Below are 15,753 nucleotides of genomic sequence, written 5' to 3'. Positions count from 1 at the left end.
GTTGGAGCACTTATACCAGTCTGTCCTCATTCTGAACTTGTAAGATAGTGTGCTTGGTGTTGTGCTCTTACGGCACATTTTGCGTGCCTTTTCCAGCATTGGTTTCCATGTGCTCATGTTATCTAAACACGAGGAAGTGCCACCATTCCATCATATGCATTGTTGACATCACACAAGCGACATCCCATCATAAAGAGCAGACACAGAAGGATACCTAAAACATAATATTTAGACACACAAGTCCACTGCAAAGCAGCAAAATGTGATCAGTTGGAATGTGCTCGTGTTGTACGTGACTGTTAACTGTGGTAAACTTTTCTCTATCTAACCAGTGCCCAGATATCATCCTCACAGTGAAACACGTGTCAGGCTCTGTCCAGATGTGTTATCAACTGAAGCTGCCCATCCCTTTATCAGACCCTGCGTGTATTAACACCGTGAACAGGTCTGCCTGGCTGTGGTCGCAGGTGATGCCACATGGCGGGGTGTCATACCAGTGTTACCATATTGGAGATCTTAAACAATCATACCAGAGACTCAAAAATATCATATTTTGAGAAAAATGACCAACGCCAGTCACAATCACGAGATCGAATAGGTTAAATGTATAACTTAAAGTAAACAAGTATTTAAACGGCTTTTTGACACATCTACAAATCTACCTCATACCCTCTGCCTCAGAGAGAAGCTATTTCTCAATCTGCACGGCTCAGCCCACAGCTGACGTCAGGTCGGCGGTGGAGTATTTACGAAAACAAATGACAGCCTTGCATGCTCGTTCTTGTCGTCATGGCCTACACCAAAGGAGATCAAGTTAGAGGTGATGCGTGGACAAAGATATAGGATCCAGGAAATTAGTTTAAATGACACGTGTAAATTGTTCATTGTAAATGTCACAATGGTCAAAATATCGTATATTACTGCAATTTTGAAATTATTTATTGGACATCATACAAAGGGCAAACTACGTACAAATATAATAATAATAATTTATCTGTGAAAGGTGGCTTTTGGCAATGGGACCTTAGACTGAAAGCACTGCAAAAGCAGTGATAAAATGGCCTGAGCAATCAAAGTTTACTACTCATTAAGACAGATATACAGCAGAGACATGGAGTACTGAGGTGGCTCCATATTCTTTCAGTTTTTTCAAATCTCCATTTGTCTCTCTGCAGTACTTTCTATCTACGGATGGCAAATCATTTCTCTTTAATTTAGGGGACACCAGGGGTCACAATGTGCAATTGTAGGAGACTGTGTTCAATATGGATGTGTTATTAAATATTTTAACCATAAATATGAACCTGTGCTAAAATTTAACATTGTTTAAACTATTTTACAACTTCTCATACAAACCTGCTTATTTTTTATTTATTATCCTGCCCTGTTTACCATTAAGCATGTTTAGGCTTTATTTTGGAATTGCACCTTACCGTTCACAAGTTTATATTTATGATGTGATGTTATATCATTTATATTTTTGGCAATACATTTGTTTTTTTTTTACACCTCATTGATATTCTTATTATTTGCACTCTATATATCGACACTCTTTCTTGTCTTGTACTGCAGCTGCTGCAAATTCCTCTTTGGATAAATAAACTTCTAGCTTACCTCTTCTTATCTGGTTGAGACTGATGGAGGATAGCACAAATATTGACCTGTTGAGCTGTCAACAGTAGAGTTAGCGATGACAAGAACTGCAGTGCAGAGGAAACTGGAAACTCTAAACTATGAGGAAATGGGAGCTAAAATATCTGAAAAATACAGCACTAGAAAAGTGTGACTTCACTAAATGTGGGGACAAATGTAAATTTCTCCACTGTTGAACACCTGAATTTAAACACACACACACACACACACACACACACACACACACACACACACACACACACACACACACAATATGCCGAATGATGCCTGTCCAGACGTCTTCACCCGTTTTGCTTTAAGGTGGCGCAGCGTCAGACTGACTGCAGCTCGGAGGTGTGGCGAGCTTCACTCCACATGTCGGCAGCATTATACGGGCCTGTTAATCAAACACCAACACCATTAGATCAAAGCTGACAGGTCACTGATAAGAGAATTGCTGCTTCAACGGTTTGAAATATAATTGACTTGTCGGCCTCCCCAGCTGTTGAAGAGACTAACATTAAAACCATCCGTGGGGAAATATTTCTCTCAGCGTGACAGTGGGAAGAAATGCAGGGCCATTAGGAGTGTCACTGCTGCAGGATTACTACAGCACGGGGAAACTTTGAGTGAGTCAACGCTTTGCTGTGGTTTATCACAAGTCTGGAGTCCTCACTCTGCTTAGTTTGGCTTGTTTGGCCAAGTCAGACAGATTCAACTGAATTCTGCTCACACCAAAAGCAGTTTTATGGTTGAAATTACCATGAAGCATAACAAAAAATTGGACATGACCACTGTATTAAATGATTATATCTTCATGCACAACAAAATGCTGTTTCCTGACTATTTAATGTGGCTTTAATTGTAGACTTTTTTACCTGTTTCCACCAAAAAAACACCACAGACCATGCACACACAACTGATTCATACTGTACCAGCCTGTTCTCAGTCTGAACTCATCAAATACATAATCTCAGTCAGTGCTTCCAGCACAAAAGCTTCCCATCACATACAACTGGAATACGTCTGGATGACATCCGATGAGAATGTGCTTGGACAGAACCAGTGGCACAGTTGCCTGGAGGGCTCCAGGTGTGTCCACATGCAATGGGCAGTTTCACTTGGGAATGTAGCTGAATGGAAATGGTCACATGCGCATGAAACGCTGAAGGACAGCGTCAGGTCAGTAACAATGTAACAGAAGAAGCGTGGGTGTGGATATAGGGCGGGTTTGAGAGGAGGTCCCAAAAACAACTGACTTTCCTGCAGGAGTCTGGAATTCCCGTCCCATGTGGATGTGTTTACTTTTTTCTACACCCTATCATGTGCCTCTTTTGCCCAAACCTAACAACCTGTGAATTTATTGCCTAGCTAGAACACTTTCTTTCTGTTGGTGCCATTATGTTTGTCTCAAGACTGACTTCAGACTCATGTGGTAAAATTTGGTACACCGGTCTGGTCTGGTGTTTGGCTTAATATCAAACCAGTGTGGCCTATTTCCAGTCTGCACAGATTGACTGAGCCTTTGTCTCCAAGGATGAAACTAACTTAAAAGTCCATGGTCATAATGTACATGCTTTCATGATGTTGTAAAAGTGACCATACAACAATGAGGCCTTTTTTCCCACAAAAAGGAAACTGTGGTGTTCATTGTAATAGTTCACAATATCTTCATAGTGTTTGATGTCTCTATGAGCTCACTGTAGAATAGAATGGAAGCTAATGGTCCCTGGAGGGCAGAGGGTAGGTTATAGATGGCCAGTAGTAATGTATATGTGAGTGGTAGTAAATCAGCTAAAAAATGGTGTGGTCCTTTACCCAGCCAGCTGGATCAGTGTGTGAGTGAATGTCAAGCAGCATGTTCCATCAAGCCAGACAGAAGGCATCTTCAGCGTAAGCAGCGTACACAGTGCCGAGCTGTGGTTTTACATACTGCAGGGATCTACATGATGGAGAGGCAGACAGGCAGTGTGTTTAAAGTGAACGGTACATTTGTAGAGATGTGGGCTGTACTCTGCTCTGCCATGTGGAACGCTGCAGTGTCACAAGACTGACAGGGACGGAGGTGCAGCAGCTTGGGAATGAAAGAAATTTTGCCAGTGTGTGTGTATGTATGTGTGTGTGTGTATGCGATCAGGTATTAGTCTAAATCTTTGTGTGCTATGAGGCTTTGAACATATTTGTCTCTTAATCCAGCACTTCTTTTACAAGGGCAGGATTGACACAGAAACACACACATGCTGAAATATATGGCCAAAATTATGACTTCTTGATGTTAAACAATAATGTTTAACTCTTTGAAACCTGGATTGACATCTTTTATGTTGCGCTGCATGTAAACACCTTTCACAAGAATTTCAACTAGGGCTAACACATGAATCATGATGCAATTAAGCTCCATAATTAACAGATTATTTATTTATTGTTTATCATGTTTATAGCCAACCAACATTTCTGTCTTTAACACTAACCGCCAAGGGAGGTCAGTTTATCTCCCTGTTATAACATTTAGTATGTCCTTTCTTGTAAAAAGGGTAAGTTGTTCAGTTTTATCTATTGTTTTTAATTATAAGTAAAATTTGACAAAGTAACTTTTTAAAATTCAGTTTTTGGAGGTTCAAGAATTGTACAATTGCTTTATATCATCACAGCTTAAAAATACCCAGTTTGAAATAGACATTTAAAATTCATCAATAAACTACAACAAACAAACAGCAAATTTAAAAAAATAAATTTGTGTATAAGAACATTTATTACAAGTTACAAATGAATTTGGTTAATAAAAGCAGATGTTACTGGCAGTATGTGGGATAGAGAACTGCAGCGCTCTCTCTCAATAGTTTCCATGGTGCTGACTGAGCTGTCCATGGTGCTGACGGAGCTGTCCATGGTGCTGACGGAGCTGTCCATGGTGCTGACAGGGCTAAAAGGCCAGGATTATTCCTCTGTAACAGAGCAACATTTTACAACAATTATGGAATGTTTTTACACAAAACAGACAGCAAACATCAACAAGCAATCAAGAACACTGAGGTCAAAATATTTTGTGACTGCGCTCCCCGTGTGCACGGCCCTCTTTGTGGCCCGGGGCTTTACCAGACCTTCCCTGTCTTCTGCTCTGCTGTACTGTACTTTACAAAGTACTTTGATACGGTAACAAAAAGGCAGCAGACATAGAACACTGATAATAATAACAATAACAATAATAATAAGCAGGATCAGTGCAGAAAATAAAAAGATAAATTAGAGGCAAAAATTAAAAGACAAAATAAAAATTTAAACATATAAATAAAATTAAAAGAAGAGTTAAAAGACACATTAAAAAACAATTTAAAAGCAACATCACACAAAGGCTAGTCTATTAAAAGTCACTGATTCTGTTGCCTTATCTGCTCAGGCAGGTTGGTCCAAAGACGAGGTGGCCCTGATGGCAAAAGCACGGTGACCTTTAGTTTTAAGCCTAAACTTAGAAACGACCAGAAGGGCCCCACCTGAGGATCTAAGGCTGTGGCCTGGCTCATATGGGGTTAACATTTCTATATATTTCTATATATATTTCTGAAGTTATTGTTCTTGGCCCCAAACACCTCAGAAGCTCCTTTTCCAACAATGTAATTTCTCTAGATGGCATTACCTTGGCCTCTAGCACTATTGTACGGAACCTCAGAGTTTTATTTGATCAAGATTATCTTTTGCCTCCCATATAAAACAATCTTCAAGGACGGCTTTCTTTCACTTGCATAACATTGCAAAAATTAGTCATATCCTGTCCCAAACAGATGTTGAAAAATTAGTACATGCATTTGTCACCTCTAGGCTGGATTACTGTAACTCTCTATTATTTGGTTGCCCAAACAAATCTCTTAGGTCTCTCCAACTGGTGCAGAACGCTGCTGCTTGTGTTTTAACGGGAACCAAGAAAAGGGATCATATTTTTGCTGTTTTAGCTTCTTTGCACTGGCTCCCTGTGAAATCCAGGATTGAATTTAAAATCCTCCTCCTTACTTACAAAGCTCTAAATGGTCAGGCTCCATCCTATCTGTCACAGCTCATAGTTCCTCACCAACCCTCAAGATCACTGTGCTCTGAAAATGCAGGGTTACTTGTGGTTCCCAAAGTTTCCAAAAGTAGGATAGGAACCAGAGCCTTCAGCTACCACGCTCCTCTCCTATGGAAACATCTTCCAGTTTCGGTCAGAGAGGCAGACACTGTTTCAACTTTTAAGAGTAGACTTAAGACCTTCCTCTTTGATAAAGCTTATAATTAGGGCTGGCTCAGGTTGCCTGGACATAGCCTCAGTAGTTTAGCTTAGCCTTACATCTGTGATAGTCATGTGGTATTCTCACTACCTGGGGCTCGTGATTACGGAGCCTGGGTCTGTTGAACTGCACTATGCTAATCCCGTTGCTTCTCGGGAGCACTCCTGCTCCCTTGTTTCCTAGTTTTCCTGGATCCTGGCCGTAACCATGACTAAGCCTGACCGTGGTGATAGCTATGCTGATACTGTGACCCTGCCTTTGGTTGTGCTCGTGCTGTGGCTGTACTGATACTGTACCACCCTCTCGCCCTGATTTTGGTCTTGGTCCTGGTTGCACCGATGTTGTGATCTTGCCTTTGGACATCTCCCTATCAATATATGCATGAGACTCTTATCATCACCCTCAACATCATCATAGAGTGCAATTGATAATTTCACACCTACCATTATTGTAATATGACATGCATCTGTTTCTATTATTGCTGTTTTTTCAGGTCAGTGAGTGTGATATGTAACCTGCCTCAGCTCTAACTGCTAATGGTAAAAGACTGGGAGATACAGATATTTATTTCATCAGTGCATTAATCACCTTGTGGACCAGTAGTCAGAAGTTTAGGTCGCTACAGGAGAAAGGGTGTATTAGCAAAATGCAATGAGTGACCGAGTAAGGAACCTCACACACATCAAAGGCACGTTTTTAAGTGTGTTGTATTGTATTAAATAAGAAATGCAGTTGTAGAAAAAAATAAATGACATAAAAACAATTTTAGCTTTCAGCTCTTCAGACATGAAGTATCAACCACAGTCCTCAATAAATCAGTCTTTTTTTCCTTAAATAAATCACAGTCCCTGTGTAAATTCCAGTTCTCTGTTTTTTTTTTTTGGGATGGCTCGCCACAACTACTGAGGTCCCGTTCTACCTTTACAGACACAGGAAGAATCCCCAGTAGAAGAAGATGTCTTGCAGATCAACACAGGGATCCATACAAAGAGCGGAAAGAAAAGACCCGGCCTATAAAGGCCAAAAACAGGGTTACTGTGTTGTTCCCATAAACAAAATATACTTTTAAATTTAAATAAATACATATAAACACACAATTTTTATGCATATTCTTTGTAACACAGCTTCTTAATAATTACTTTAACCACTTTTTACTGTAAACTCAATGAACTGAATACATTTCTCAGTATTAACATGAAGCAAAACAGCTGAACATCTCTTTCCCTCTTTTATCTTTTTTTTTTTCCTACTGCCACTCACTTAAAAAAAACACAGAATGAGGGCAAATGTAAACAAAACACTGTAATATAAAACATTTTTTAACCACCACATTCATGGAAATAATGCCTCATTGATCCATATTAACATTAGCAGAAGCAACACATTTCACTCGATTTATCAGACTAACTTCAGTAAAAGTTACTCACCAGAGGCTCACAGTTCATGTACACACACACACTCCAGGCACAGGGCACAATACACGGCTCTCATCAGTCCAGGATCCCGCTTTTTAAGAGACAGGGACATGGGAGTTCAGTAACGTGTAACCTCTACAATTTTAGCAATGGACGTGGCTAACGACTGGAGTTAGCGCCGAATGCTAATCAACACAACTCACGTTCTCCTCCGCTTCTGTTGTAGAAACACACGGTCCGGCTCATCTACCCACGGCAACAAGGGAAGGCTCCACTCTCTGCTCTGACAATAAAAGTAGCAAACTTAAAATATCTGGCCCTCTCAGACAAAAATCGGCATAGTCCGCAACAGGAAGTTAGCACACACCGCTACCTCGGAGACGATCCGACAGAGAGAAAAACCGGAGCAGCCAGGCACGTCGCCCTGGTGGCGTCTGATTGGAGTTACACTATCACGCTTGAACTCCTCATGTCACCCGAATCTTTTACACTTCCAGAAAGGCACATTCACCACACTTAAAATGAAATAAAATACTCTTTTAAAAACAGATACATGAACTTGTGTGTATTGATCTTTTTAATCTATTTATTAACATATTTATGATTTTTAACCATAAATCCTATTTATTCATTTTATGCAAGACTGTAACTTATCTGTCACAGGAAAAAAAATATGAATTTATTAATTTATTGGTTTAATTAATCAACTGGTGAACTGGACTGTTAATAAGGCCTGGTAACCTGGGTTACACCCTCCCCTCCTAAAGGTGTGTATGTCCCATTACACCCATATGACTTCTGAAGTGGCCTTGGGGATCTTTGAGGAGTATCTGCATAGCCATGGTTCTGGAGGGCATCGGCAAAGGCAAGGTTGAGGCCTTGGAAGAGTGACTGGACTATAGACAGCAAGGGATTTCCCAATTGACCATACTGCAGTCGTTCAGGCTGTTCTCTGTGCCTCTAGGGCGTCTGCAGAACACTGTCACTCTCACTCTCTCCCATAATGACTGGAGAGGTTCTTCTCCCAGGCATCCCAACTGCTGTTCCTTCATTGGTTCTGTCCACTGACACGTCCTCACAAGGTTTGTGGACAAAGCATCCTTCATCCTTGCTGCTGTCACTGAATGACAGGTCTGAGAAAACAGGAAGACTTTCATCCATGATGTTTGGTTCTGGGGCAGACTCCGACATGCTCATCTGGACAGGTAAGGTTTCATCCTCTTCCTTGAAACATCAGGGGGGGTGTCCTGGGATTTCCCAAACAGAGCTCTCCTCACTTTGGGGTCATCAATTTCTCTGCGCTCTGAGATGACCTCAGCTTTCGGATCCACAACTGCTGAGCTTCCTTTCCATCCAGAACCGTTTGATCTGTTAGAGCTTGGCTCATTTGCATCCCAGGAGCCGAGGAGGTTCCTCTGATTTAGATGAAATGATCTCCACGGGTATCCACTGTACGGTTCCTCCTTCAGGTGCACATCCCTTCCCTCTGTCCTGTTTCTCCATGCTCAGTGTCTCTCTTTTTCCTACCAGGTCGACAGGAGCAGGAAGTCTACCAACTGAAGTCTGGATTGGTTGTTTTGTCTCTCCAAGGTGTCTCTCCCTTGCAGGTGTCGTCTCTGGCCGGGTCAAAGTCGTGTCTCGATGAAGTCAGTGTCAGTGTCTCTCCAGGTAAGTAGTAATGGTAGTCAATGTCTTCTGACTCTGAATTGTCATCTCCACCTCAGACTCCGCTGTGACTTCCATTCTTGACTGTCTCCTTGTTCTAGGTCTGCTGATGGCCTGCTTGGGAGGTTGCTCAGGCTCAGCAACAGGTAAGAATCCACCACGGCAGCAGAAGGTCCGCGATGTAAGGTCTGCGGCGGTCCTTCCTTTCCCTCTGGCTTGACAGGTATACACAGGTAGGTCGCCAGCGGCTTGACCACTGCGTGCACGTCTGGTTCCCATTTGTCGACCAACTTGTGTTTCCCTCTTATCCGAGCGCTCCTGACAAGGACACGATCTCCCTGTCTCCAGAGTGGACTCAGCGACTCTCCTGTCAAACCGTTGCTTGTTGCGCTCAGCTGTCTTTGGCGTTCTCCATGGCAACTCGGTAGCTTTCCCTAAGCGTTTAAATCATGCACATACTGGGAATGTGACTTGGGTTCACAGCTGGAGGAGTAGACCGAATGCCAAATCAACTGGAAGCCGTGGTTGTCTGCCAAACATTAGTTCGTAGGGGCTGAATCCGGTCACGTCATTCCGCGTGCAGTTATACGCGTGCACCAGAGGCTTGACAAATTCTTTCCAATGGGATTTGTCCTTGTTTTGAGAGTGCCCAACATCTGGAGGAGGGTCCTATTGAATCGCTCCACTGGATTCCCTCTGGGGTGATAAGGGTAGTCCTGACCTTCTGGATGCCAGCGATGGAGCACAGTTCTTTTATAGTGCAGATTGAAATCTGGACCCTGGTCACTCAAGCTTTTTCTGGAAACCCATAATGCACCAGGAAGTTTCCCACAAGCACTTAGCCACTGTCGGGGCTTTTTGGTTCCGATGTTGGTATCGCTACTGCATATTTAGTGAAATGGTCGTCAGCACCAATATATCCTTTGTGTTGCTCGGTCAGGCTCCACCCGACAGGGAAGTCCATGCAGACCAGCTCCAAGGGCCTGCTGGCCTTGATATTACACAGAGGGCTGCCCTTTCGGCTGGAGTCTTCCGCATAGCGTTCACACACCTTGATCTTCTGCTCTACACAGGCGGACATTCTAGGCCAATAGAAGCGTGACCTCACGAGGTCGAGGGTCCGCTCTATGCCTAGATGACCTAGATCATCATGTAGGCCTTTCAGTGCTGTGGCTCTGAGTTCAGTTGGTAGAACCAGCTGGTGCGTGACTCGTCCATGTTCTTGCCGTGCTCTGTATAACACTCCACCTTTCAGCTCTAGGCGCTTCCATTCTCTGAGCCACAAAACAAGATCTGGAAATTAGTGTCTCCAGGGCAGGTGAGGCATGTCTCAGACTCCTTGTGCTCAATGACCACTCTGAGATCAGGATCGGTAGCTGCTTTGCTCCCATCTCCTCTTCAGTCCAATGACCAATGACAGGAGTCCATGGTTATCCTCCTGCTGGAAACCACTGGGCAGAGCATCGGAATGGACGGCGAGGGACTCAACAAGTGTGACTGGTGGACATGTGGAGTTTTGTGAGACCACTCAACATCATGCTTCTCACATATGGCTTTCACCGCATCTGGAAGAACAACATTGAGTCTCCTGCTCCTCCAGGTAATGTAGAGTGAACTGTTTAATCCTCTCACGCTCTTTCCTCGACACAGCATCATCCTGGAGCTCTCCATGTAATTACGTGAGAGAAAGTCCGTCCTGCATCCTGATTCTGATTCCCTGCTCTATACTGGAGCTTGAAGTTGTATGTCGATAGAGCTGACAACCACCTGTAGCTCGTGGCGTCCAACTTCGCGGAAGTCAGGATGTAAGTTAAGGGGTTACTGTCAGTAACAACAGTGAAGTCGGTACCATACAAGTAATCACTAAACTTAGCTGTGACCGCCCACTTTAGTGCAAGGAACTCCAATTTATGAGCAGGGTATTTCGCCTCACTTTTCGTCAGCCCTCTGCTTTCATGGAAAGCTATAGCCCTCATCTGTCCGTCTTGCTCTTGGTATAGCGCCGCACCAAGCCCTGTCGTGCTTGCGTCAGTGTGAAGGAGAATGCAGAGGCTGGGGTTCGCCAAATCCCAAGACAGGTGCGGTGGTGAGCTTGTCAATGATCTCTTGAGCGCTCTCTGACATTCTGGAGTCCACCTCTTCCCAAGGACTCTTTTGGATGGAAGTACAGGTGAGTTTTCCCTTTTCCTTGACTGTGTTTCCTGAGAGGTGGGTACCGGCTGTGTGAGGGTCATTTAGGGGTTTGATGATCTTTGAGTAGTTCCTCACAAACCCGTCGGTAGTACCCCGAGAAACCCAGGAAGGAGCGCAGCTGTTTGAGGTTCTCTGGTACTGGCCAGGTCTTTAACGCCTCAATCTTCTGTGGGTCTGTCTCGACTCCATGCTCGGACACAATATGGCCAAGGTACTTAACCGACGTTTGGACAACCTTACATTTTCAGATGACAACTTCAACCCATTACTCTTTAAATTCGGTTGAGGGACCTGCAGTAATCTTGACTCATGTTGCTCCAGGGTATCAGAGAAGACTATGACATCGTCGATGAAAACCAAGCGCTTCCCTTGGTTGAGATCGCCACACATCTCTCCATCCAATGGCTGAAAAGTACTTGGCGTTGGTAACCCCCTGGGGCATTCTATTGAATTCCCAAAGCCCAGTGGGCACCTGAGCATGATCTTCTGTTTATCAGCCTCTTCCATTTCGACTTGGTAATAGCCGATTTTAAATCAAGAACTGAGAACCATTTGAGCCAGTCAAAAGAGAACACTTCCTCCAAGTTTGGCAGGCGTATGCATCTCTTATGGTCTGGGAGTTGAGTTTCCGAAGTCGATGCACAACCTCACAGAACCATCTTTCTTCCGCGACAACAATGGGAGATGCAAGGGGACTCAGACTCGCGTATGACACCACCAGAATCTAGCAGCTCTTGAAGATGTTTCTTGACTGCATCAACATCATGTGGATGGATAGGTCTGGGTCGGTGTTTGAAAGGGGTGTTGTCACTCAAGTTGATGTGATGCTTTACCTTGCTGGTATGACCAAAGTCCATGTCGTGCTGAGAGAAGACTTCAGGCATGCTATTGAGCAGCCTGGTGATTGCTCTTTCCACTCTGGTGGTAAGGGGACTCCCAAAATCGAACTCCATCCTCTTGGTTTCAGGTGGTTGAATCGGCTGGGGCCCTTCCCCATCACCTGTCGAACAGCATGAATCTCAGCCAACCACGGTCCTTGGAGGGATGGTGATGTCGTGTTGGGTCTCATTCCTCAGCAGGATTGACATTGAGCAAGAGGCGCTTGACAGGTAAGGTGCACAGGGAGCTAGCCACCAGCAGTCCGCCATGGAAGGGCGACACAGGCGCTGCCTCCACAACAACCCACTTATCCTTGTGGAGGCACCACTCATGTGAACCTGCCCTTCCACAGTGGCGGTGCTGCCCGCTGGCACCACTTGGCGGGTGTTGTTTCCTGCTTTGATCAGCCCCAGAGCTCCAGTACTTGCCTGCTTTTTCCGTACTTCAAGGATTTTCAAAACCACTCTGTAGCCAGGAAAAGATGACTGAGGGCAACAATCGTGCTCTTCAACATAGCTGGAGTAAAGGACATCTAATGAGTTGGGTGCCAATGAGGTTTGAGGCACACTGCTCACATCAGGAACAACCAACACCAATGTAGGGACTTCAGTCTCCTTGCCCAAAACTCCCTCTGGAAACATCAGGTTGAGTTCTACGTACCCAAGGTGGCACAGCCCCTCCATTGGCTCCCTCTACTTGCAGCTCTACATCCAAAAGATCATCCAAGGATTTCAAGGAATGATGGGAAGGTGGGTCTGGAAAAATGACAGCGGGGATGGTGGTCACCTGAGACCCCGTATCTAGCAGGCAGTTAGCTTCATGGCCTTCAATGATGACTTGAGCAGTGCACTTTGTTCCAACCAGCCTGGGCGGTAGTATGGTGGAGGAGGTGTTAGCATTACCACACTTGCTAGCCACTTTCGCTTTGTCTTTCTAGGGCGCTTGGTTGATCTTTCAGTCCCTGTTTGCCCTGCAACAGGGGCTTCTAAAATGTGGTTTAACTGCTGGATCCCAGCACTGCCATTTTGCTGATCCCATTGTCTTCGTCTCTCTTTCAGCAGCTGTCTCTTTTCCTCGACCAGAAGAGGATTGGGCTCACTCTCGCAGTTGACCGCCAGGTGGCGTCTTCACCGCAGCGGAAACAATACCATGGGCCAGGGGCCTACTGTTTGCTGTCGACCCTGAACTGGACTGTGCTCAATCTCTTGTTAGGTGACTGGTGTCGAGCTGTGATGGAGGAGTCTCTTGAGAATGCAGGCGATAGTATCTGTTGGCTCTGGACTTGGGCTGGAGTTACCTGTGCTTGGAGAAGAGCAAGCTGATGTTTCAATGCTTTAATCTCTGTAAGCTTCTTGGTGCTCACTTTTAGTTCCATGAGCGACTTTCTTCCTATCAGCTACTTGTGCTTGAACGTCAGCAACCTGTCTTTTCAATGTGCTGATTTCAGTCGTGTCAGGACAGTTAACTTTGGCTTTACGTGGAGTTGTAGTCTGCATGGCAGCGACCTGTGCTTGTATCTCGTTAAGCTGTTTCTTTAAGACTTCAGCATCAGTTGCGTCTCTCTCAGGTGTGGCACAACTGCATGCTGCTAACTGCTGTGCTGCAGCTCTGAACTTTGGACAGCAGGACTTGGTTTGTGTAGCCCAAGGTGTCTTTTCATGCGATCATATTTACCTGCCTGTTTGTCTTCTTCTGTCCTGGCCCGAGGAGCACTAGTTGGCGAAGGAGGCGGTGCAATTGTTTTCCGCTCCAGCTGGAGATCAGCGATCAATCCATCATTCCAGCAGCCTCGACAGAACTGCTTCAGGAGGTAGCGGTTTTGTTCGCTCTCTCTGCGATGCCACCACGCGTCTGACTGCAGCACTCAGAGCAACTTGCAAGCGGTTCAGATAGTCAGATGGCTTCTCATCATTGTTCTGCAGTGTCCCCATAAACTTGGCCAACAGCTCATCTCCGTCCTCCACAGAGCCATAGACTGAATCAAGCAGCTGAAGGTACATTGATGGCAAGGCTTGAGGGCTGACATGCTTGATGACGTCAGTAGCTGGAGGCAATAGGCTGTCTAAGATCTTGCGGGTTCTGTGCAGGTCAGACATGGAAGGATCTGTTAAGAACAAGTCAACATTGGCTCTCCAGGTATCGTAATCAAGTTCACTGTTTGGACGGGGAGACTTGCCAGAGAAGGGTCTGAGGCGGAATGAAGAGTGCATGGGAGACATAGCTTCATTAGCTCGCATGACATGTTCAACCACGACCCGTTGTACAGCAGGAGGATTAACATCATTCATGGTAAGTAGTGAGCGTGTGACTGTAGCACTGTCATCATTACTACTGGCTTTGATAGACAGAGACGCTGGACGTTGACGTTCATGTTAGCAGTCATGCTTTGGTGATGGGAGACTGTCAACACAACAGGCCTGCGACTGACCATTCACACTGGTAGGTAAGGGGCGTTGCCACCTGTGGGCTCTGAGCATGACCTCGAGCCTTTACCAAAGCTGGTGTTGATGCTGCTTGGACATCACCTCTCAAACCACACTGACCACGCCTGGGTGAAGGAGACGGTGGGAACACAGTTGGCAGGCTCCTGACTACCTCAGGTGAGACAGAGCCAAGAAGGAGAGAGGGCTGCTGCATGACCTGTGATGACACTGTAATATTCACAATCTCATGCCCAGTTGCATCAGAGGTGTTTATTTGAGAGTCTTCGACTGGTGCAGTGTCAGCAGGGAGATTCACGCCCTTTCCTGCACTTATCTTCTTCAGTTGTGCTTGGAGTACACTTTCAAATGACTTTCCACACTTATTTGCAATTGCTTGCAGTTCCTCAAGATACCCTTGGTGGCGCTGCTGCTAGCAGTGCTAGTGTAAACACTATCTAAGGGCGCACTTTAAAAGGTGACATTTGCATCTGCTGAGCTGAGATAGTTTTTGGCAGTAGGGGTCTAAATGTTTGCATTGCAGAGCTATTTGCAAATTCCACAATGGAGCAGAGATGATATTCTGATTCTGGATCATCAATAACTAGCACTCTGTTAATAGGGCCGTGGCGTTTTAAGTGGCTCTCAAGCTCCTCATCAACTACAGTTTGAGTTAACCCATAAACAATAACTGAGTTCTGAACATTTATCTTTTCATCTTCCACTATATCCATTTTACTGTATTTCTTTACTTTTTAATCGTGTCACTCAATAATACTCCACTTTCTCTGGCTGGCTGAAGTTTCTGTAACCTGCCTCAGCTCTAACTGCTAATGGTAAAAGACTGGGAGATACAGATATTTATTTCATCAGTGCATTAATCACCTTGTGGACCAGTAGTCAGAAGTTTAGGTCGCTACAGGAGAAAGGGTGTATTAGCAAAATGCAATGAGTGACCGAGTAAGGAACCTCACACACATCAAAGGCACGTTTTTAAGTGTGTTGTATTGTATTAAAGGAGAAATACAGTTGTAGAAAAAATAAATGACATAAAAACAATTGTAGCTTTCAGCTCTTCAGACATGAAGTATCAACCCACAGTCCTCAATAAATCAGTCTTTTTCCTTAAATAAATCACAGTCCCTGTGTAAATTCCAGTTCTCTGTTTTTTTTTTTTTTGGGATGGCTACGCCACAACTACTGAGGTCCCGTTCTACCTTTACAGACACGGGAAGAATCCCCAGTAGAAGAAGATGTCTTGCAGATCAACACAGGAATCCATACAAGGGA

The 15,753-nt window shown here is 44.6% G+C and overlaps 1 protein-coding gene across 1 annotated transcript; it reads right to left on the bottom strand.

Annotated features, from left to right (window-relative positions):
• Positions 1-13,818: 13,818 nt before the first annotated feature.
• Positions 13,819-14,331, bottom strand: LOC148188989 (paraneoplastic antigen Ma1-like). The gene has a single exon (XM_088080663.1). The coding sequence runs from the start codon at positions 14,329-14,331 to the stop codon at positions 13,819-13,821; it is 513 nt and encodes a 170-aa protein (XP_087936789.1).
• Between the last annotated feature and the right edge of the window lie 1,422 nt (positions 14,332-15,753).

This window comes from Plectropomus leopardus, chromosome 8 (genome assembly GCF_026936395.1).
Source record: "Plectropomus leopardus strain MGB_pleo_1.0 chromosome 8, ASM2693639v1, whole genome shotgun sequence".
Taxonomy (NCBI): Eukaryota; Metazoa; Chordata; class Actinopteri; order Perciformes; family Serranidae; genus Plectropomus; species Plectropomus leopardus.
Note: the sequence above shows the minus strand (reverse complement) of the source record. Positions and strands in the feature narration are given on the sequence as shown.

Coding starts and splice junctions, on each gene's coding strand:
- LOC148188989 (XM_088080663.1), bottom strand. CDS start 14,331: ATGAATGATGTTAATCCTCCTGCTGTACAACGGGTCGTGGTTGAACAT.